Source organism: Patiria miniata, unplaced genomic scaffold, assembly GCF_015706575.1.
Source record: "Patiria miniata isolate m_02_andy unplaced genomic scaffold, ASM1570657v1 HiC_scaffold_16, whole genome shotgun sequence".
Classification (NCBI taxonomy): domain Eukaryota; kingdom Metazoa; phylum Echinodermata; class Asteroidea; order Valvatida; family Asterinidae; genus Patiria; species Patiria miniata.
The window spans coordinates 12,133,409-12,156,957 of record NW_024037054.1 but is presented as its reverse complement, the minus strand read 5'-3'; the positions used below and the strand labels follow the sequence as shown (position 1 = coordinate 12,156,957).

General features: G+C 39.6%; 2 protein-coding genes across 2 annotated transcripts in view; one reads left to right on the top strand and one right to left on the bottom strand.

Annotated features, from left to right (window-relative positions):
* LOC119723026 (DNA-binding protein RFX7-like) overlaps positions 1-3,561 on the bottom strand; it is a 30,765-nt gene extending 27,204 nt beyond the window's left edge. Inside the window, exon 1 of the mRNA XM_038193505.1 lies at positions 3,133-3,561. Coding sequence (XP_038049433.1) covers positions 3,133-3,242 — 110 coding nt within the window. The 5' untranslated portion in view covers positions 3,243-3,561. The remainder of the gene's footprint in view (positions 1-3,132) is intronic.
* Positions 3,562-7,441: 3,880 nt separating this feature from the next.
* On the top strand, positions 7,442-18,855 carry LOC119723025 (dynactin subunit 6-like). Its single transcript, XM_038193504.1, has 7 exons — positions 7,442-7,560; positions 11,064-11,128; positions 11,707-11,812; positions 13,263-13,342; positions 14,073-14,120; positions 14,960-15,102; positions 16,101-18,855. Exons 1-7 carry the CDS (start codon positions 7,484-7,486, stop codon positions 16,191-16,193), a joined length of 612 nt encoding a protein of 203 aa, XP_038049432.1. The 5' UTR covers positions 7,442-7,483; the 3' UTR covers positions 16,194-18,855.
* The last annotated feature ends 4,694 nt before the right edge of the window (positions 18,856-23,549 follow it).

The following is a 23,549-nucleotide window of genomic DNA, read 5'->3' as shown; positions in this document are numbered from 1 at the left end:
TGCCGCTGTGTGGAGCGCTATTTTATGATGCGTACAGTAAATACTGTTGCTAAACGCTTATCGTTTTGAACGTCATGAAACTAAACGTGCTTAGCTTTTTGAAACCGTGACCTGTGAAGCTAAACCAATAGATATTAATAGCGTATAGTATAGGTTAGGCATATCGTATGTCATTTGTACAACTTGATATATACGTGCTTTTTCAAAATCTCGATTTTCTTTTTAATTCACATGCTGGCTTTTAAATTTTGTGGGTTTTTTTTACGAATCCGATTAACTTTTTATACTTTTTGATTTAACTTTTTTGTTTAATATGGAACCTTCGTTTTTCTTGCAATGTATGCAATGGTGTTTATGTGGGTTTTTTTAATAGAGATTAGAAAAGACTTCGTTTTTATATCTTATTTATTTTATTTATTGACTTATAATGTTTACTAATATTTATTGAGTTAATAATGTTATGTTTGAAAGTGTTTATGTTTTAATGCCATACTTTCCAATTTTATTTTTAATGAAGATCTGTTCTTAATTTGTATACTCGTTACGTTGAAGTTGATTACAAACGAAATAAATTTCTGTTAAATTTAGCAAGATGGTGTGAACGATGTCAATTAATATGTTTTAATGAAAATAAATATTTGGTTAAACTTTTAAAGCGCTATATGTTTTAATGGAAACAAATAAAAATAATCAATAATTAATTACACTTTTAAAGCGCATTTCAAAATAGCATTTCAATGCGCTTTACAACGACAAAAATGTTATACTGCTGCAATACGGGTATGAGATAATTTACCTTACAATTACAATGAAAATTTACACTAAACAGTATCACTGTAATAATAGATGAGAAGTGGACAAACTTTATGAAATGGATCGAAACCGTACAAAGTCAGTATTCAGAGCACAATAGGCTGGCTCTATGGGCCCAACACAACAACAAAAAGGTTTCAACTATCCCGGGTATTGACTGAATCATTTTCTGGCATGTGTCTGGTCTATACAACAATTTCTTCTACTTCCCCTGCAATTTGTATACATAACAGGAAAAACAAAAGGAAAATCCTCTCAACAGACAAAAGAGGTGTCTGGTGGATACAGCTGGCAATGTATCAATCGCCTCCAGTCAAAGCATGGTTTTACAAGTATCTAAATTACATTGTAACAAGGGAATTCTTAACTGTTAAAAACAGTCACTTGACGATCAGAGCGTCGAGTTTCACAACCAGCCAGTTTTTTTTTCAGAACCACACATCTTCTGAAGAGAGATTCTTCCACATGGTGTTACCGCAAACCCTCACTAATTTACACTACATTTACCACCATGCAAAGTTTCAATCTTACTATCAGTCACTTGATTGATTTTGACCGTTGTGATGGCGTAGCCGAATCTGTCATCTGTACATTTCGAATGATAATAGGGAGTCGGGAACTAGGGCAGCTTTTATGGGCGGGAAACCAGTTCAAGGCTAGTTTCCGACTCCCTTTTACCGTTCGAAATGCACTTGTGTTTATAAACGTGATCCAGATTAAAAATGTGATCCAAACGTGATCCAGTCTTCTCATTATCATAATCGATGCACTGGGCTCGGTAACGGAATCACACTTGGGATACGGGGACCATCGAATGTACGCTGGGCATGATGACCAAATCGCATCGTTCAAACATTTACACAAGTCGGAAATTTAACGTGTTCAGGATCGCGAGGGGAGCTCTTGGAATTGAAAGGGAAATTTCACTCTTCATCCGGCTCGTAAGTTAACTTCAGTACAACCATCTTAATCATCGATGTCTACTTGTACCTCAGGTGGCGTATCTAGTAATTTGTAAGCCATTTGGAGGGTGAAATCTGATATTTTTGTTAGGCAATGTTGCGTTTTGGGGTCAAGTACAAAATTGTGTCAATCGACTGATGCGGTTTAGCTTGGACCCTACTATCGCCAGACCATGTGTTGTCCGAATGTTAAAAAGGCGATAAGTTGGGCCCAAGTTACTCAGACTAATAGGGAGTTAGCAAGTTAGGGTTAATAAATGTCTAGAAACTCAGCATTCATGCAAATTTAACCTGTCAAACAATCCTGATGACTTCTAGTTCACAATCAGACAAGTGTCTGACTTAACCATCTCCGACATTCATGTAATTTTTTTATTGCAAAATAGTAATACAGTCCGTGTCATTCAACATACATTTTTTTGTGTAATTCCTGAATTTGATCCTTGTATTCATTCGTTCGTTATTACACATCTCAAAAAACATATAATTAGGCCTAATTTATATAGGCCTAGTAACATTTCTATTTATTAAAGGCAGTGGATATTTTGCCGGAGACGGCAAACCTTCAGTAAACGTTAGTTTGCCGGATATGCACTGAACATGCGCAGTTACTGTTTTTTTGTACTTAAACATTTTCCGGTGACAAATTTTAGTCTGACTCCATGCCAATATTATCGTTGTATTTTTGTATTAACAAGATGGGAATCAGACCATTTTATAATTTCGGACTTTATTTCCCTTTAAAAAAAATCCTCCAGAGCCACAAATCTGAAAAAGAAAAAGTAATACTCTGCAATAAAATGTTTGTTACATATTAAAATAATAAGAGAAGAATATTCTTATTTATTTGGGGATTGAAAAAAAAACCTCAAAATTGTGGCGGGGGTCAGGATTCGAACTCGGGACATCCTACTCACTAGAGCTATTGTTTAACCACTGCACCAACTGTGCTACACAAAATTTGGTGGGAATTTAATACATGTTATAATTCAGCCCTATCTTAAAGAGTACAGCGCCCTCTGTTGATATGGATTGCCGCCGGGAAACCTTGCCCTTTAGTAAACGTTAGTTTGCCGGCGTTACCTCCGGCAAAATATACACTACCTTTATTAAATTACATAAAAGATGTTGGCATATAGTTTTACATTCTTTCTTTAACGATATAACCTAATATTATAAGTGGAAGGGGATCCCCCAAAAAACAGAGCTTGTCATACTTGTGGAGCTCAGTAGGGATCCCCTTTACTTTAATAACACCAATTTGCACGTGAATTTTAAAGAATAACTTAAGGAGATCTATGTACTAGGCCCTATAATTATAAATTCACACTGTTTTTTTGGGGGGGGGGGGAAATACCTTATTGAGGCTTCCAGTTGCTCAGTCATCAGATCAGTGGGTGATAATCCGTCACTTCTAGTAGCTGATTTGCCTTTGCTGGGCCTACTTTCATTTTCAGGATCCGCCATAATGTTGCCAAAGAAGTTAGTGTTTAGTTGTTCGGGGCCGGGGACAGACTTGGCTTTGAAATGAACTTCTATCACGTCAAACTGTTTACCTAAAGTTTCCACATCAGTACAAAATGCAGCCCCAGGAATATAGGTGACCACTGGATTGTCACCAGTGGTGATCGGTGGGTCAGTCGAAGGGCTTTCGGCCCCCAACTAACACCAAAATGTTCCCTAATTCATCGTGATAGCACTCATTTTCCAGCATTGCCAATGTTAATACGATCGCATGACAGAAAATACACAAAATCAGCATAATACACAATGCACATGTGCATAGCACGCTTTTAGCTGGTTTCCCATCAGTATGCAAAAACCACAACAGAAAGATGGGTACCATGGAAATATAATTCTGTTCAGCAGAGGGCGCTATTCCAGATTCATGGGCATACTTTTAGCACTTGTACATCAGTATATGTACATCAATCAATCAAAATCTTTAATTTTTACCAACACATACATGTACATATACAATTATTTACCATTCCAATTATTCAGTATGGATGGAGGTCTCCAAAAAGCATGAGCTTGTCTAGTGGAGACCCCACGGTGTGCAAAATAATAATGAGTATACATATATCGGGGGCCGCTTACCTGTACCTCCCACCACAGATGTACAATTCTAACCCTAAAAAGCCGGAACTTTTGTGGGGATTTTGTCAGACGGAGCCGGACCCTTCATTTCTACCAAACCTCAATTGTACAGCCATATATAGAATGTGATCCTCTACTTGGTCGGTATAAGCGTATTGGGGACTCATTGCACTAATTAGCCAGTCCACAAGAAGGGCGTCAACACTAACCACTGAGCTATTATTGCCGAAATAGGCTGTAGACGAAAATCCGGGGTTCTCACTTTTGCAAATTGAGGTAAAAATGCAAGATATATTCCCAACCGCTCCACATCATTTTTTTTGCATTATTAGGAAGAAGCCCAGTAGGCCCCAGCTCCTTAAGCCGACCCTTAGCACCCAGGCCTCGATTAAAAAGGGGGGGGGGGTGTTTGGTCTAATTAATGTCGCTCCGCCTCTATAGACCCAGAAGTGGGGCTTTGTGAATGAAATCTTTCGAGTAATTGGAAGCCATAAGCCAAATGCTTCTTTTTTTAGTACTATAACATTGTATATTTTAATGAATATAATATTAAATATATTTGTATTCATTACGACTCGAAGGCATAGAAATAAACATGTACTCTACTCTACTCTATCAACAGCCGAAATTTCAATTTCATACAACAAATACTTCTTGAGTTATTGGCCCCTTTTTTGTTGAATTAAAAATGAAGACGCTATTTCTTGCTTAACAATACTTCTTGAATATCAGTCGTCGTAGAAACATCACAAGCAATCAACAGACGAAATTGCATTTTCATACAACAGATATTTCTTGAGTTATTGGCCCCTCAAAGAGCATAGGCATAGCCAGCGAGGGGGGGGGGCAATATTTTGTAAAGACTGCCTTTTTCCATTCAAATCCCCTTTTTTTCAATGGGCTTACCCATTTAAATTTGTCCGGGGGGGACACATTTACCGGGGGGGGGGACAGAATTACCTGCCACACCGTAAAGACATACATCCGCACGCCGTAGATTATTTTAAGTTTTGTTCAATAGAGGGCGCGCCACATAAATAGTGGTCTCAACAACGCATCAACACGGATGCTGCACAACTGAACAAAAAGAACAAACTCGTTTCCGATGAACTACTCAGGAAATACAAAATGGATTAAATTGAAATTTCGTGCAATTAGTTTTCACGATGTGTAGCATAAGTAGTTTGAATGGCGTGAGAAACCGTGGAGCTATCAATACAATATGATCGTAACAATCTAGTGTTTTAAACGTTAAAAATCCATGTTGACTTCCATTAGGATTGTATTTGTTGCAAATAAAATCCTGTATTGTTACGGTCATAATAGCTTGATTAATTGATGTTTTTTTTATGAAATGAAATCTTTTGATGCCAAACATCATGACAAATGAGTGTACGAAAATTCATTTTAATGTAACGTGTATTTCTTGAGTTGTTGGCCCGAAATCGAGTTTGGTGGTGGAGATCGAGACCACTATAATATAGAGGGCGCGCCACATAAATAATGGTCTCGGCAACGCATCAACACGGATGCTGCACAATTGAAGAAAAAGAACAACCTCGTTTCCGATTAACTACTCAAGAAATACAAAATGGATTAAATTGAAATTTCGTGCAATTAGTTTTCACGATGTGTAGCATAAGTAGTTTGAATGGCGTGAGAATCCGTGGAGCTATAAATACTATATGATCGTAACAATCTAGTGTTTTAAACATTAAAATCCATGTTGGCTTACATGAGGAGTGTATTTGTTGCAAATAAAATCCTGTATTGTTATGGTCATAATAGCTTGATTAATTGACTTTTTTTCTGAAATGAAATCTTTTGATGCCAAACATCATGACAAATGAGTGTACGAAAATTCATTTTAATGTAACGTGTATTTCTTGAGTTGTTGGCCCGAAATCGGGTTTGGTGGTGGAGATCGAGACCACTATAATATAGAGGGCGCGCCACATAAATAGTGGTCTCGGCAACGCATCAACACGGATGCTGCACAATTGAAGAAAAAGAACAACCTCGTTTCCGATGAACTACTCAAGAAAAACAAAATGGATTAAATTGAAATTTCGTGCAATTCGTTTTCACGATGTGTAGCATGAGTAGTTTGAATGGCGTGAGAATCCGTGGAGCTATAAATATAATATGATCGTAACAATCTAGTGTTTTAAACGTTAAAAATCCATGTTGACTTCCATTAGGATTGTATTTGTTGCAAATAAAATTCAGCTTGCACGACTGGCCATACGTGGCATGTAGAGGGCGCACTTCCAAAACTATGGTCGCATTAAAGTTCACTTTACGGGGGGGGGGGCAATATTGCCGCGTATGAGGGACACAATCGGTCCGCGATATGGGGGAACAAAGTTTTCCGCGACTATATAACGGGGGACAAAGTTGTTCCGCGACTGGGAACAAAAGTTGTCCACGATTTAGGAGACAAAATTGTCCGAGATATGTCGTCCAGGGATAAAATTGTCCGCGACTTTGGGGACAAAGTTGTTCCAAGTCTTGGGGGACAATGGTCCATGATAATTATGGGGGACAACGTTTACTGGGGGACAAATCAAGTTGTTCGAGTTTTTGGGGACAAAGTTGTCCGCGATTTGTTGACAATCTTGTCCGCAAACTTGGTGACAAAGTTGTCCCAGAGACTGTTCGTGAATTCGCGGAAGTCCCTGCTTTTCGCGGACAAAATCTGGCAGACCTCTTATAACTTTACACGAGCCTCAACAGACGAAATTTAATATAATACAATTATTTCTTGAGTTACTGTCCGCCACGGTGACAGTGCAGACAAAATACGGTACGGTGACCACACTGTCTGCAAGATAGAAGGCGAATGCGGTGATCGTGCGCAACTGTCAGCTATAAAATAGGGGGCGGGCGCTATCACAAACACACCGGTATAATCACTGGCGCGCTGCATGCTGCGAGTACCGTGAAATTGGTTAGCTTTATTAAATATGTTAACTTAACTGCTCAATCATTCTTCATGATATTTCACAAACGTTTTCAATACATCAGAAGCAAATTAAGAAACGAAAACTCAATGTAATTCAACAGATGTTTCTTGAGTTATTGTACCCGAACAACGAGCGTGTTGTTTTAGTTAGTAATAAAATTTGATTCGCGCTAAAGGCACGCTATTGTTTTGGATGTTTTAATGTTATTGCTTGACAGCTCTTCTAAATACATGTTATGAAAAACCGTCTTTAAAAACACCACAATCAATCAACGGACGAAATTTCAATTTAATACAACAGATATTGCTTGAGTTGTTGGCCCCACATCGAGTGTGTTGTTTGTGCTGACTGAGACACGCTATTCGTTTGAATGTATTAATTTGATTCCTTTACAATTTTTCTTGATATTTATAAGCCGTCTTTAAAAAACATCACAAGCAATCAACTGACAAAATTTCAATTTAATACAATAAATATTTCACGAGATATTACGAGTATGTTGTTTTTGTTGGAAGTTTTTCGTTACACTGAGCGACAGTGATCACTTGCACCGTGATTTTGTTATGGCGCCCTCTATCTTCGTTTGCACTTGATCACTGTTATTTGGTTATGGCGCCCTCTATTTGACTGAATCCGTATCCCATGAGGGCGTGCTGTAACGTAAACGCAAATTTAGTCGGTTCGAGCATCGAGAAAATGGCAGGAACCGTGCGACCAAGGTGAGAATGATTCAGTGTTATGTTTGCACTACCCTGTGATTTACTTTAAGTTTTTGCAGCTACATATACAGTCGTTTGGGGGGGGGGGGGGGGGATTGTGGATCCCAGTCTCCCCCAACACTTCCTTCCAAATACCGTATTCGGAACATAGGGGATATTGCCGGAGGTAATGCCGGTTCTGATTCTGGTTCTGGTCATGCTGGTTGTTACTGTGCAAACACCTCTTAAGTGGTTATCTCGCACAGGTCGTAGTGGTTGGCGCAGTGAACTAAATTTTAAAGTGGGCCTTATACTGTTATAGCTGAGGAGATCTAGGTGCTCAATTCCCTCTTTGAAAGCTTTGACATTGGGAGCAGAGCGAATGTTTGGTGGTAGCAGGTTCCATTCCCTTTTAGTTCTTGGGTAGAGTGAATATTGATAGCACAGTTTGTTGAAATTTGGCGGGACAATGATATGACAATTGACATGTATGAGGACCGAAGTTCTGTCTTGTTGCATGATTGTTGTTACTCTGGCTTGACGGCAGGTTTGATGGTATGATATTGTGGACTTCCTTGTAGATTGTTGTCAGTCGTAGTCGGATTCTGCGGAGTTCGAGGGTGTCCCATTTGAGAGAAGACAGCATGCTGTTAATGCTGGATCTCCGCTTGTAATCATTACATACGAAGCGGGCTGCTCGCCGTTGTACTTTCTCTAAGTTGATCTTATTGTTGTTGTTGAAGGGGTCCCATACGGCTCCACAATAATCCAGTTTGGGTCTTACTAATGACTTGTATGCGTTCTCTTTGACGGATTTACTGCATGCGTGAAGATTTCTTTTAAGAAGGCCGAGGGTTCTATAGTATTAGCTTTCCCAGTCAGTTGATTTATATGTGTTGCCCAGCTTAAATCCTTGCTTATTTCGACACCAAGGTATGGGTGACGGTCAACTGCCACTAGTGTGTGACTGCCCATGTTGTATTCTGAGATGAGTGGTTTGACCTTGTGTGAGACATGCATGGTATGGCATTTAGCTGCATTGAAGGACATCTGCCATGTTCTTTCCCAATCACAGAGAGCGTCCAAATCTTTCTGCAAAGACAAGCTGTCCTCTGGCGATTTAATCTCCCTGTAGATTATTGCATCGTCTGCGAAGAGGCGAACTCTAGATGAAACTTCGTTTGGCATGTCGTTTATGTACAGCAAAAAGAGTAAGGGGCCCAACACAGTCCCTTGAGGTACACCTGAAGTCACTGGTGTTTCTGCAGATGTTTCTCCCTCTAGTAAAACTCGCTGGTGTCTTGTTGTTAGGAAGATCTCAATCCACTTCAGGAGGCTGTTGTTGATTCCTACATGGCTGAGCTTGTACAGGAGACGTTTATGGGGGACGGTATCGAACCTTACTAAAGTCTAGTAGTATCGTGTCTGTCTGGCTTTTATTATCAAGCCCAGCAAGTTGGGTATCGCATGATCGACCCTGACGAAATCCATGCTGGTGGTTTGTGAGTACTTTGTGGAAATCAAGATGGTCCATGATATGCCGGTGAATTATATGTTCAAGAAGCTTGCATGGTATCGAAGTAAGTGAAATTGGCCGATAATTAGCCGGGCTTGTCCGATATCCCTTCTTGTAAATAGGAACGATGTTGGCATTCAACCAGTCTTCTGGGAGTTTCCACTGTCTACAGACTTATGAAAGATCTTTTGGAAGACTGGAGCTATACTTGCTGAGCAGCTCTTCAGTATTCTAGCTGGTACCTGGTCAGGCCCGGATGCTTTCTTTGATTGGATTTCCTCTAGCAATTTTTGCACCCCGTTTGTTGTTATGTTGAGGGCTGAAATTTTTGGAGTTGGATTTGAGTTGAGTGACGGGAATTCAGCAAGGTTTTCTTCAGTAAAGACCGAGCAGAACTGGTGGTTTAACGCTTCGGCTTTGTCGGCTGGTAGAGACACTGCACGCCCCATCGTTGTAAGGGTTGCGATTCCAAAAACTTCCTGGCTCATTGACTTGATGTAATTCCAGAAGGGCTTTGTGTTTTCTGTCTTCAAGCTTTCTCCTATCACATCATGGATGTACTTGTGATGAGCTTTCCTGATTTGTCTGTCAATTGAACGGCGTACTTTCTTGAAGTCTGTCCATGCTGAAGCTGTTCCAGATCTTCTTGCCCGATTGTACAACTTTTGTTTTTTCCTAATTGCTCGTCTAACTGTTGAATTGACCCATGGTAGATTATGTCTTGTTGAACTCAGTTTTGAAGGAATATGACGATTCATAGCCCCGACGAGAACTTGTTTACCGTGAATAATCCGACTCCAGCGTGAATATCCGACTCCATGAAATGTGGACTCATTGGTAGTACTGCGCACGCGTGAGTACAATACTATGCTATTTTTAGGATCGTTTCGGGAGAGTGACCTGTCACGTGCGAGGGATCAACCAATAATAGGGAAATAGGGGTCCGATTTTCATAGGAGTCGGATTTTCATGTGACACCGGGTTCGATCCCGATCCCCGTTGGCGACATTTTAAAAGTTTTTTCCCCATCCCCAAAAAATAACAAAAGGGGCATATTCTTCTTTTATTATTTTAACATGTCTCAAACATTTTATTGCAGAGTATTAGGCCGAATAAAAAAAACTGTTCAAAGACACTTTTAAAATGAAAGATAAGTTGGACAAGAGAACTGAACATATTTACAGTGTCATTTAGACTTGTTTTGGTCTACAATTTATTTTCCAATGAATTTGTGGACTTTTCGGTGTTTTTTTACTGCATTTTTTAAAAATAAAAAATAATACAAAAATCCAGGTGGCCTCCAAAAAGGAAGCGGGCGGGGACGAGAAACGTGGGTTTTTTTTTACTTCGCCTTACATTTTCTTTTTCAGATTTGTGGCTCTGAAGGCTTTTTTTTTTAAAGGGAAATAAATTCCAAAATTGTAAAATGGTCTGATTCCCATCTTGTGAATACAAAGTAACAACGATAATGTTGGCATGGAGCCAGACTAAAATTTGTCACCGGAAAATGTCCCCAAAAAACCCAGTAGCTGCGCATATTCAGTGCATATTCGGCAAGCTAACGTTTACTAAAGGTTTGCGATCTCCGGCAAAATATCCACTGCCAAAAAAAACAACATCGGCCAACAAAAACATCAGATTTATCTCAAAACGGCCTCCAAATTACTAGATATGCCACCTGAGGTACAACAACGTTGTTTGAACAACGCGATGTGGACGTACGTGCCCAGCGTGCATTCAATGGTCCCAGCACGATTCCGTTACCGAGTGCGATGCATGATTATGATAATGAGTAGACTGTATCTTGTTTGTACACACAAGTGCATTTCAAACTATTATACGGAGTCAGGAACTAGGGCAGCTATCAGCGGAAACCAGTTCAAGCTAGTTCCCCACTCCGTATCATAGTTCGCAATGCAGTTTGTAAAAACGAGATTGATTCAGGTATCTAAAAAGTTTTGGGTCTGAAGTTAACAATAATGAATACGTTTTTTGGTTTTTTTTACAGTGTAAAAATAGGGGCTGGTGCAGTAGTGTGCGTGGAGGCTGAACTCCGTGGTGATATTACGATAGGTAAGCACGAGATTCTGGGCAAGGTACTTAAGTCCCCATATGCCTCACCTAGTCCAGGGGTGTGAATGGGTCAGCATTAGCTGCAATGGAATGATATCCTATACAGAGGGAAAAAAATATATTTTCAGTCGTGTCAGTCAACTGGAAAGATACTCGATGAGCCATATTGGCTTAAGACAGACGTCTTTTTGGTTATTTTGGCATACTGACTTACCAAAACAGCTCTTGTTTTCTTTCCAATTTTTTTCCTCAATTTTTTTCTTTGTAATACAGTTTGTACAGTTTCATACTACAACCCGCTTTTGGGTTCTTTTGTATAACTGGGTTCTGAGCAACTTCAAACTTGACACATTCATAGACAATCAACTAAAAAAGGTGTACCAAACAATGATGTCATGATGACATCATCATGTGTCACGTGACATCACATTCAAGGTGGATTTTTCAAAGGCCCACATCTATTGAAGTACAGGTCTGATTTGGTTCAAACTTATGTGAAATTAAAGTGACATCATGATGACACGATCGTGGGAATTATAAGAGAGTTTTGAATTGTTTACTCTTGTTTGAATTACAAGGTGCCAGGACCGTGGTGCATCCTAAGGCACGGATCATCGCCGAGGGAGGACCCATTGTAATTGGAGAGAGTAACTTGATTGAGGAACAGGTGGTCATCATCAACAGGTGTGTGTTCAGTGCAAGTTTAGGGTCAGTCTGTGAGAAGAAGAGGAATGGAACAGTAAAGTCATCCCAGTTATTAAAATGCACACAATTAAGGTCAAGCAAGGACCCTTCATATAGTGCTTGGGGGGGGGGGGAGGATCAGCTCCATCACCCTTTAGTTTTGTACAATACCTTCTAAAGTTTTTTTTTACCCATACAATAATTCCCAGCAAATAAGCCATTTGCGAGTGAAATTTGAATGAAATCTGGAACGCTGACTTAATCCAATGCTTTGCACGTTATAACTTTGCATTCTCCCGACCAAAGAGACTGTTACTATATCACGTGATTCGGGGCAAGCCTTCGGCTAGCAACCCCCAGCTCCGGAATGGTCTGGTGTCTTTGTGCCATTCTCACCCATTGTGAACAATGTATTGATGCTGAGTGTCTCTTTAATACGTAACTATGCAAGAGCTTGCCCCGAATCATGTGATTAGCAACAGTGTCTTTGGTCTGGAGAATTCAAAGTTAAAATGTGCCAAGCAATCTGAGCAAGTCAGTGTACCAAATGCTTTTCAAATTTAAATCCTAAAGGGCAGAGGTCACTCGCAAATGGCTTATTTTCTTCTCAGCAAGAACTTGAATCTTGGAATGAACATCAACCATGACCCAGAGGTGCGCATAAAAATGTTAATTTAACTGGCTAATTTTGTTTTCAAATGGTGGCTGCTTATATAGTCGTGTTCCCTAACGTGGTGCACTTCAAAGCTTACCCAACTTTCCTCCTGTAGTGTTGCCAAACCTCTTTGTTGACAAACCTCAAATTCATGCAGTGAAATGCTAGTACTTTTACCTTATTAATGCTTGCTATTTAACCTCTGTGAACACTTTCGGTTTCATAAATTTTATCGAAATACAAAACTGGTGGCGTCCGGAAATTGGGCACAAATTGGCGGAGTGTTCCCTAACGTGGCTGGCGCACTTGAATAAATCTCGGAAAATTCTAAATTAACATTTAAGAATTTCTGTAAACTTGATAAATTCTGATAAATCATTATTATCTCTACTTACAAACCCAGCCAAATGTTTGTCAGAAAATTATTTTCTTATTTTTCGGGGCATTTTCAAAAGCTTCACTTTGCACTTGAAAATAAAATCGGAAATAAACTCGCGATTTATGAACGGGAGTGTTTAGAACTTGATGAAATTTCACTTTCTGTGAAATTTCAGTTAAAACTTTTGCTCTAGCTAGGCGCTACAGGCGAAAAATCAAAGTGCGCCACGTTGGGGGCCGTGCCACATTAGGGTACATCAACAATATTAGGCCAACCATCATTTGGTATCAAAACTGTGGCTGTGACGTAGCAAAAGAAAGGTCTGCACACCATTTTTAACTAAATTGTTTTCTTGATATCACTGGCTAATAAGATGTGGGGGATAAACTTGTGATTTGTGTTTTCTTTCCGTACAGGCAAACTGAGGGCTCGCCAACTAAGGAGGGCGGACAGAAGATGGTGATTGGGGCTAACAATGTCTTTGAAGTTGGCAGCTGTATCCTTTTGTAAAAAAAATCCACTGACGAAAGAACAGCTTGGTTCAGTATTTTATGAATCAGTACCAGATACAATTTTTCGCCTTGCATCTTATGATGCTCATTCTGTTGTGTAAGATTGAGGTGCCTAAGTGGTCCTGCAGTTGCAGGATTTCGCACTTTTTCAAAAATTGCATAATTGTCTCTGGAAACGTCATTTTGTGCCAAAAACTACCCCACTCTGGACTGAAGAAAAAAGAAACATAGTGCTCAACTTTACTTGACTAAAGACAGGTCTAATCAAAGTTAGATTTGAATCACTAAATTAACTGGGGCACTTAGTGAAACTGTTTGCGAATGCTGCATACATTTTACGACTCTTTTGAGTAGGGAAGTGTGGTATGGCGGTTAGTGACTCATGATCAGTGGGTCAGGGGTTCGAATCCAGCTGCTGGCCATACGTTGTGTCCTTGGGCAAGCCACTTCATCCCAACTTGGCTCTCTCCTCCCAGGAGTATAAATGGGTACCGATATCGGCTGGGTAGTAACCTGCAATGGACTGGCATCCCATCCAGGGGGAATAGAAATATTCTGAGTCGTTTCATGCCACTGAAACCAGGGATAAACGCCGGCCTGATGGGCCATATTGGCTCGGGACAGACTTTACTTTACTTTGAGTGGAGTGCCAACTTTTTGATGACTTGTTGTTTCTTGAATGTAGCCCCTGTCCTTAACAGAATTTCTGAATAGGCTGCGAAGCACTTCGTGTCGGTGACAACAATGTTATTGAAGCAAAAGGTAAATAGAAGCATAATTAACAAATTGTCTCGTCCTAAAAATGAACAGTACTGAAAACTAATGGATACCATTTGCAAACATTCAAAAATGACACAATTAACAAAGCATTAGAAGCTCCGCAGTACGTGATCACATTCCAGGCAGTCAAGTTATAGGTTCTCAATGACTGCCGGCTGTCTATTGTGTCAGTTATATACAATGTATACAATTTATTGTTTTATGTTTTCAACATGCCACTGCCACAAGATCGACGCTCATTGTGCTGATTTTTAATAAATTGATGTTGGTGGTTTTTTTTAACACGCCCAAGTTCAAACAAACTGGGGCGTCAACCTTTGTGAAGTGGTTAAGTGTTTAAACGTTTAACCGTGCTAAATAGTTTTGCTAAAATGTTAAAAAAATTAAATGCAAAGTCCCATCCTTATTTTGTTTGAGGTAAATTGTACAGTTATGTTCACAAAATTTATGGAAAAGAATTTGGAGGATAAAGGTAAAAAGGGGAAATTAAGGTATTTAGTTTGATGGAGCAGTTATAAACATTATGTTCAAAACCCAGCTAGGGGCCTGGTCGCCGATAAGAGTCCACAGCTTAGGTTTGGGCCATTTTTGATGGCCAGGCCCCTAACCGGTTTTAAAATCACTCCCTTATTTAAATTAAATTGACCCCTATGTCAAATGTCATTCGGCCAACAACACACTGGCTGTTTTCAGACTCTGTATCCCTCACGAGGTGATTTTGAGGCCATACTCAGAATAACCCCATCTTCTCTTGAGGGTTGGTAACGTTTTAAGTTTTTTGTCCAAAACCTAATTCAAACAGTCTTTTTCTTCTTTATTAGCTGTGGTAGGACGAGATATCGAGCTCAGCAACGGCTGCGTGATTGGCGCGTTCTGTCCGATCACGAGCAGTGAGACCTTGCCAGAGAACACCGTCATTTACGGTGAGAAGTGCGTGCGGAGGGTGCAGGCCGAGAGGCCGCAGGTAAGCACGCAAGAACACAGTTAGTGTTTGCAGTCAATTAAAGGCATAGGATCATGTGCGCTTCATGCATTTTGTTCATTTCCAATAATAACGCAACTCAAAATCCAAAGGCGAATGTTTAAAACCTGACCTGTTGAAGTTTCATCTCAGGGGCTATATTACACTTTTCGAGAAAGCAGTAGACAAAACATGCACAACCTTGTGATAAAAAAAACACCACTTTCTTAACAGCACTCTTCATTCCAAAAATCAGGCAATTCGGGCGATTCACAATGCAGTGCGCCACCAAGAGTTTGCCATGGAGAGTCCATTTTTCAAGTTTACATTCGACAAAACAAGGCCCATTTGAATGAGTGTCAGTAGACAACTTGAGCTGATATGTTATAGATTGGGGCATAGCGTTCTGCCGCCTTACAAAAAAACACCATATTGATTAGAAGAAAAGAAAAGGGCAAACAGATCCTTTTCTACGCTTACGAAACTACTGACCGGAAAAACTAACAATTTCAAATGTCCTGCGCTGCGAATTTGTCGACCATCTCCCACAATGCACTGGGAAAAATGAACTCTCCTCGGCAAGCTCTAGGTGGCGCACTGCATCGTGAATCGCCCGAATTGACTGATCGTTGGAAATTATCTACATTTCTTGATTTCAAATGACAGCACAAGCCCAATGGAATAATTTCATGGGGTGTCTAGTATGCTACAAGTAAGATCTTTAATCTAAGTAAGCTTTTTGATAATAATTTGGTGGGTTACTTTTCAAATTATCCTGTATGCCATTTTAAGCTTTCATTAACTGCTTGAAAATGTAGGAAGTGTCAAGCTACGTAAATGCATAGTCTCATAAAGAACATGGCCAACAAAGTCCATTAACCTCGTATCAATATGCGTAGACTGGCTCACACCACATGCACGCACCGGCGATGGTTATCAAGCTGAGCATCCTATGATTATGCGCGCTAAGCTGCTTTTTCTGTTTTTAAACCTGGATACAGGCACAGACTCTCCAACTTGACTTCCTGATGAAAATCTTGCCAAACTACCATCATCTGAAGAAGTCGACTCGGCCTAAAAACCCGGAGAAATGAACAAATGCTCATGAGACCTTCGAGTTGTGGAGGAGGAGAGTCTCGAGAGGGACACAAATATTCAAGGTGGACCATTCCTTCAATTTGTTCATGTTGTTATTTATTTTGGTTTTGGAGTTCTTTCAAAGCATTTTGAGCATTTCCCACTTTTTGTTGTTTTGGAAATGCTCTGCTGTTAATATGCATGTCAGCAACCTCTGAGAAGTACTTTGTTATTTTCTCCTGTGTCCCTGGAGCGAAGGGAAATGTTTGATAATTGGGATAATACGCGGATGTAATGCTCGGAAACCTGAATTGACCTGCCTTTTCTACGTCATACATCTACGTCTCTTATGGACAGCTGCCTGCCTTTCATGTGATACGATTCCTTCGCTTGACGTTTGGAAATTTTCGTTCAACTGAAACGTGGAATGTTCTTTAACCCGAACTGAACTTTGCAACTGGAACTTGCATCTAACATCTGCAATGTTGCTTGCCAAAGAGATTCACCCAGAAATCTCAAAAAGCAATGAAATAGTTCTAGCGATTGAATTTTTTTTCCCTAACCCTATTCAATGCAACAGAAGGTGACAATGGTAAAATAGTTGTTGCATCTTGTTGCATTTAGCAGGGTAACTGCGAATAGCACCATGGCAGATACAACAGAATCCACACTTTTGCAGTTTGTTGCATTTAGCAGGGTAACTGCACATAGTACCATGGCAGATACAACAGAATCCACACTTTTGCAGTTTGTTGCATTTAGCAGGGTAACTGCACATAGTACCATGGCAGATACAACAGAATCCACACTTTTGCAGTTTGTTGCATTTAGCAGGGTAACTGCGTAGTGCTAAGGCTGGTGTATAGCGAGTTCACTGCACAGTGCAACAGAATCCACTGTTGCAGTTTGTTGCATTTAACAGGGTATCATCTCAGCTGTGTTGCATTCTGTTGCATTTAGCAGGGTGCCTAGAGAAAACGTGATGAGGGTTAACTGAAAGGTACTCGGGCTTTGGTATGGACAGAGTTGATCTACAAACTATTACTGTGGTATCAGTCTTCTTTTGTTTTTGTTTTTTTAAATTGAATCAACTGAATGTACATATCACATTTGTGATGATATATACGATGGTTTGTGAAGCATTGATATTAAGTTTTGGAGAGCTGCAGCAAATTTGAGGTCATTCAGAAAAAAAGTCATCGAATGTCCGATAACGACCGTCTGAACTCGTCTGCAACATTATTGGATGATGGACAGCCACATTGGCAAGGGTATACATGTACGTAGTTCATAGTAACATCACACCACACTGGCTTGACTTGTGATACAAGCAACATAGATTGCTGTCAGATTGTATAACGCGAGTAATTTAGTTGAGAAAATTGTCTGGGTATTTTCTTACCGTGTCGCGGTGAGTCAGAATGACATCCCGCCTGAGGCCTGAGGGTTGCTAATTATCAGAAGAAACTTGTTAATTTTTTTTTCTCCCGATGACACCAAAAAAAAATCTAAGATTTGTGATCTGCTGAGACATTATGAGTCTAGCTATGTTTTTTTATGGGGTGCCAAATTGTTGATTTCGAACAATTTGTAGTTTCAATGTCACTTTGGGTGTTGCAGTGGGTATATTTATTTGAAGAAAAAGTTGGAACTTGTTTTAAGATGTTCAAGAATCTTAAGTCAGAATCTTGGGCTTTCAGAAGTACTTTTAATCAGGTGTAAACTTTAAAAATGTCATTGCTGAACTGTTCCAAAGTACATTTATTTGGAATTGTTTGTTGCAAGTTTTGGTCATTTTTTTTTTTAATTTATTTTATTTTCTGTAGTTTTATGTCTATCTGTTGACATCGTAAATACCAAATTCTATGAATATTCATTCCTGCGCGGTTACAATATTGGTACATGTATTTGATGGGGTATATTGGTAATGCATGTGTACATTGCAGCGAAACTGTATTAAAATTTGGGTACTCTTAAAGTTGCGTTCCCCATTTTCTTAAAAAAAAATTCAATTAATTTTTGTTCTATTAATTTCAACTTGTTTGTTTGATTCCAACCAATAAACCTCATTCCCCCCCTCCCCCCTTTATTTTGGACGTCTGCAAACCTCTGAAAAAAAAGGGGTTTTGTCTTGGGCACAAATAAATCTGCTATGCGAGCAGACTGGCCCCCAGTCCCTACATTATCGCTATTGACCATTGGGCAGGAACCAGCCTACCCGTGAAAACAGGAATCATAGTCTGGCAGCCAATAACTCAAAATTGTAAGGATTACTCACCAACTAAACGCGGGCCGATTGTTTTACGGTCAAAGTCTCATGCAAAAGTGAATCATTTCTGAATCGCTGGAAAAATAGCGATTTAAAAAAGGGAATCAATTTTTCGGGATGAAACTCAAAAAATTGCACGGGGAATGCAACTTTAAGTGCATGCGAGTGTGGAAGCATCCCGGTCACGGGCTGAATTATTCCAGTAATTATAACCTTGCATTAGTCTGTACACGAGTAGCTTGAAGTCAGTCAAGTAGATTTAATACGCTGCTACCCACTCCCTTATCCCCTGAAGCTATAAGGCTCCTTCCCGTAGTATTTATTTTGTAATTAGTATGTCATACAACCCTTTCAAGGCAACATTACATGATGGAGCAAATATTAAAACTCAGAATCCGTTAGTAATTTGAGATGTTGTCAAATTTTGTCTGTTCGTGTCTCGTGTTTCCCCCGACGGATAAGGGCTGTAGGAACATTACACATGTAACTGTCATACCGGTACGCAGGCCGGAAAGGCAATCCGATTTGTCAGTTTCTCGTCTCCTGTTTCAATGACTGATGTCGGAGACTGATTATATAGCGAGGCCATCAAGCATCAGTCTTTGGTCGTGATAATTTTTTTTGTATTTTTGGATAGTGGGTTCAATCATCCCTATGTGCTCCACAACTTAAACTTTGCTATTGGAAGCTCAAATTCATCCAGAATGAAGACCAAACCACGATGTATGAGTTTGATTCCATGCAGGCAATTCACATAGGATTGATGTGTTTTGGGGTTTTATTAAAAACATGGATTCAATGAGTCTCCTGTGTGAGAAAATGTTGGGCAGAGCCGGCCCAACCTTTTACTGGCATGATTGAAATTCTGAATAGCCCCCTCTGTTGTTGGGGATATCACTGAGGTACGCAGTTGATTTGCTGATCCTCATGCTGTTTGTACATTTATTGCTTTTCTTGAACTGAAATGGAGATAAAGTTGTATTTGGTCTGGGTTATTCTTTAAAAAGCAGATGTGTTATTTATCCATTGTCTTTAGAAAAGCCTAGACTAAAGGAGAACATGCCCTTTCCCCTGAAAAGCAATTTTGGTTTGCAGTTGAAAGGGGCAAAAGCTTCCTCTTCGATTTTTCATGCATTTTGTTCCTTTCCAATAATAAAACCACTTAAAATTCAAAGAAGAGTGTTCGAAATCTAACTTGTTGGAGTTTCAGCTCAGTGGATCTTACACTTCTTGAGAAAACAGTGAAAAATGATGCACAACCTTTTGATCTGGAAACATGATTTCGTCCAAAGTGCTCTGTATTTTAAAAAATCAGTCAATTGACTGATAGTTGGAAATCACCTACGTGTCTTGATTTCTTGTAGATAACAACAAGCCAGATGGAATAATTTCACGCGGTATTAAGTACAGATGTTTTGCTGTAAGTTCATAGAGTCCCATCGTATGACGTCAAAGTACAATGTGGATAGGCTACCATTGCGGTAGGTAAGGCCTTGGTTAGCAACCACGTCACACATTATACAGGCATGAGAATCTGCCTGGAATTCCTGTTTTTTTGTTGTTGCCCAAATGTCTGCATTTTCATTTATTTTGGGCCTGTTTTGGGTTTTTTTTGCCTGATTTCACATCTTTTTTCCTGTTTTTGCACAATTTTCCTGTTTCTTTTCATTGAAGTTTATTCTCATGCCTGATTATAAACTAGAGAGTAGGGCTTATTGTCACATAAAATAACCATAAACCATGAATTCATAACAAACGGCATAGTGGCCACTACCTGTGCAGTGTATGGTTGTTACAATCGTGCTAACCCAGCACTGCATTTGTCTCGTGCAGTTTTTGCCATCCATCACAGCTTTGAAGGCTTGCCTACTACATCTTTGCCTACTACAATGGCGTCGCTGACTTTCCGGTACACAGATGTAGGCAGGGTCATGTGGGTCAGTGAGAGAGCCATACCTGTATATCCGCTCTGTTCACAAGTACCCCCTCACCAGCAAAGAAAGTACAGTTGGGGGTTACCGAACGACGCCATTTTACCTGACTGCAATATTTTGCCACGAAGCGCGGCCACTGCGTGTACATTGTACAAATCCCCTGGTGTACGTGCATCACACACAGGGAACGGTGCGCGCGTCAACCAGCGAATGTATGTGTCCCGCCCATGGGACGTCGTTGCTAGGTAAAAGGGCGCCCTCTTTTGTTGGCGCATGGAGCCCATAGGTCCACAAAGTGTGAGGAAAGTTCATCTTTCATGAATATAAAAAAAAAAATGCCAAGTACCAGGGTACATCCGAGTCTTTGAATTTAATTGAATGTTTAGCACTTGTATACATAATAGCAAATTTGCAGTTTCTTTCAACAACTTGCATGGCATTTTAAGAGTATCACGACTTTAATGAAAATAATGGCATTTTTAAGAGAATAATGTTTTTAAAATAAGTGAAATATAAGCACAACTACAAGGTTTGTTTTTGTGGTTTCCCAGTTTCACATTTCAAAATTTAGATAAATACATTGATAGAAAGGTAGTTTCCTTTTATCTTTGCCAAACTTTCATTTGTGTTTTCAGTTCAATGTTATCTTTCTCTGAAAAAAAAGTTAAACATTTTGTGTAAAACCAAATATGCATTGCAAAGTTCAGAAATGTTTTCAGTCTTAACCCCTATTCAGAGTAAAGAATCATGTTTATTTTTAATTCCAGTGATTCCATATCTTGCCAGGTTTCCAAACAGAATTCTACAGCTAGCTGGTATTTCCAAACAATGCCTTGTTTTCCATTTTGTGTCGGAGATAAAGTCAGGAAACTGGGAGACAAGTGTTGTCTGGAAAGCAACATAGTTTTGCCGGTTGAGGAATGCAAACAAAGTTGATATGGCCAACTGAAAGTTTTTAGACATTGTTTTTTTCTGTTAACCCACTTTCGAAACATTTCTTTTGGGGCGGGGGAGTTTCAATTCCTGAGATTACATTTCTATTTTTGTGGTGTTTTATATTTTCTGCCTGTTTTGTTTCTGCTCCGTAGACTGTAGATTTACTTTTACATTCCAGAAAAAGCTGTCCATTATCCCACTTTCGAAACATTTTGTGTGTGGATTCCTGAGATTACATTATCAAACTTTTGGATATTTTTTTCTTTTTTTTCTGTCTGTTTTATTTTTGAGGTACACTGTAGGTTTATTCTTACATTTTGGGAATTGTTTTGCAAGATTTGTGAAATTCTATATTAGATCACATGCAAAACTTGGAGGGGTTTTTCGTGGCAAATCCGTGAAGGGAGAAACTCCCTCGTTTTGCGTGATAAGCACCTCCCTACAACAGTCTGGAATTTGGGGTATGAGGTGCTAGCACTACTCCCTCCACTACCCCCCTCTCATGCGGTCTTGTAAATGTTGTCTTGTACCGGTAGATGATTGAGGATTCATCGAAATCCTCCGCACTGCTCCAGGATGTCACTGGCTCTGCCTCAACATATGGACAGTGATTGCTGGAGGATTTTGCAAAACTGAGGCAGTGGTTACCCCTCCAAGGACCACATTCAAGAAATAACGGATCGTTTTGGAGGATTTAGGCTGTATGCAATTTTGGAGGATTTCGCAGGATTGAGGTTTCATCCCAGCAAAAATGCATAATTAGGGTTACAGACATGCTGTAGGAAAATACTGTAGGATCATTTGCATTTATCCCAAAAGTGACCGAATTATTATCAACCAGCTTACTTGGATTAAAGATGGTACTGGTACTAAACACCCTGTGAAATTATTCCGTCTGGCTTGCTGTCATTTATAGAAAATCAAGAAATGTAGGTGATTTCCAACGATCAGTCAATTGACTGATTTTTTTTTTAAATACACAGTTCTATGGACGAAATCATGTTTCGTGATTAAAATTGTACATGATTTTTCGCTGTTTTTTTTCCCGAAAATTATATCCGCCAAGCTGAAACTTCAACAGGCTCGATTTCGACCATTCTTCTTTGGATTTCGAGTGGTGATATCATTGGAGATACAAAGTTGTCCTTGCAGTCAAAATCAATCAAGTGACTGTTTTTTAACCCTTAAGAATTCCCATCCCACATTAAGCAGGATTGACTGCCTTGGACTGCTTAAGCAACCTGATACAGCTATGCTTTGACTCTGGGTGAGTGATAAAACAGCTGTGACCGCAACTTGCCTGCTTTGTCTGTTGACCCTGTTTGACTAGTCACAGTGCTTGCTTGACATTTGATCTGACTGGTGGTGACTAGCCTTTGCTAAAAGTGTAGCAGGGGAAGTGGAAGTGAATTTTGGCTGTCTGTGACTGCTTAAATAGCGGGAGGGTTAAGCTGAATGTCTTGGTAGATCACTTTGTTGAAACAACAGTCACACCTCTCCCGTCCAATTTCTTGATTTGCCTTTCTGATTTGTTATTTTTATTCCACTTTGGTACAAATTTAGGAGACGTCGCAGAATGGTGTTGATTAGAATCGAGGATGACATAAGTCTCTTGTGTCTGAAATTGCAATTTGTTACTGTTTGTTGTTTGTTATTTGTTATTTGGTGTTGCTTTTGTTGGCAAATCGAACCTCCACTGACCCATGTTTCCTGTGCGAGCTTGTATCGTCAATAGGCCTTTCTTTCAGTTGCCATGGTAACAAATGAGTGGGAGTAGTTGGCAGTACCTTTTTTCCAATTTGAATGGAAATTGGGAGATCGATACATCCAATATCTTTCATAGGTCACTTGCTGTCACTAACCTGTGGGTATATGCTGTCAAGATACCTCATTGTAGAATTGAACCACAGATAGAGAGAGAACAAAAAAAAATTGTACTGGTTAACATGTTATGTATATACATGTATATACATACCGGTACATGTATATGTGGGTCATTGTATACATATAGGGTCCAAAGTGGGTGATTTTGACTGTCTCCGCTACCTTTGAACTTTGTACTATGCCATTCAAGTATCATTGAGAATGACTTCAGATGATATTTTATTTGTTGGGTAGTTTGCTATTCATAATCACTCTTGGAGGATGACTGCATTAAGGAGAGTGCATCCGGAATTATATTATCATAGATGTCAGATGAAACTGGGACAGGGGAAAAAAAGTGGACCCCAAAT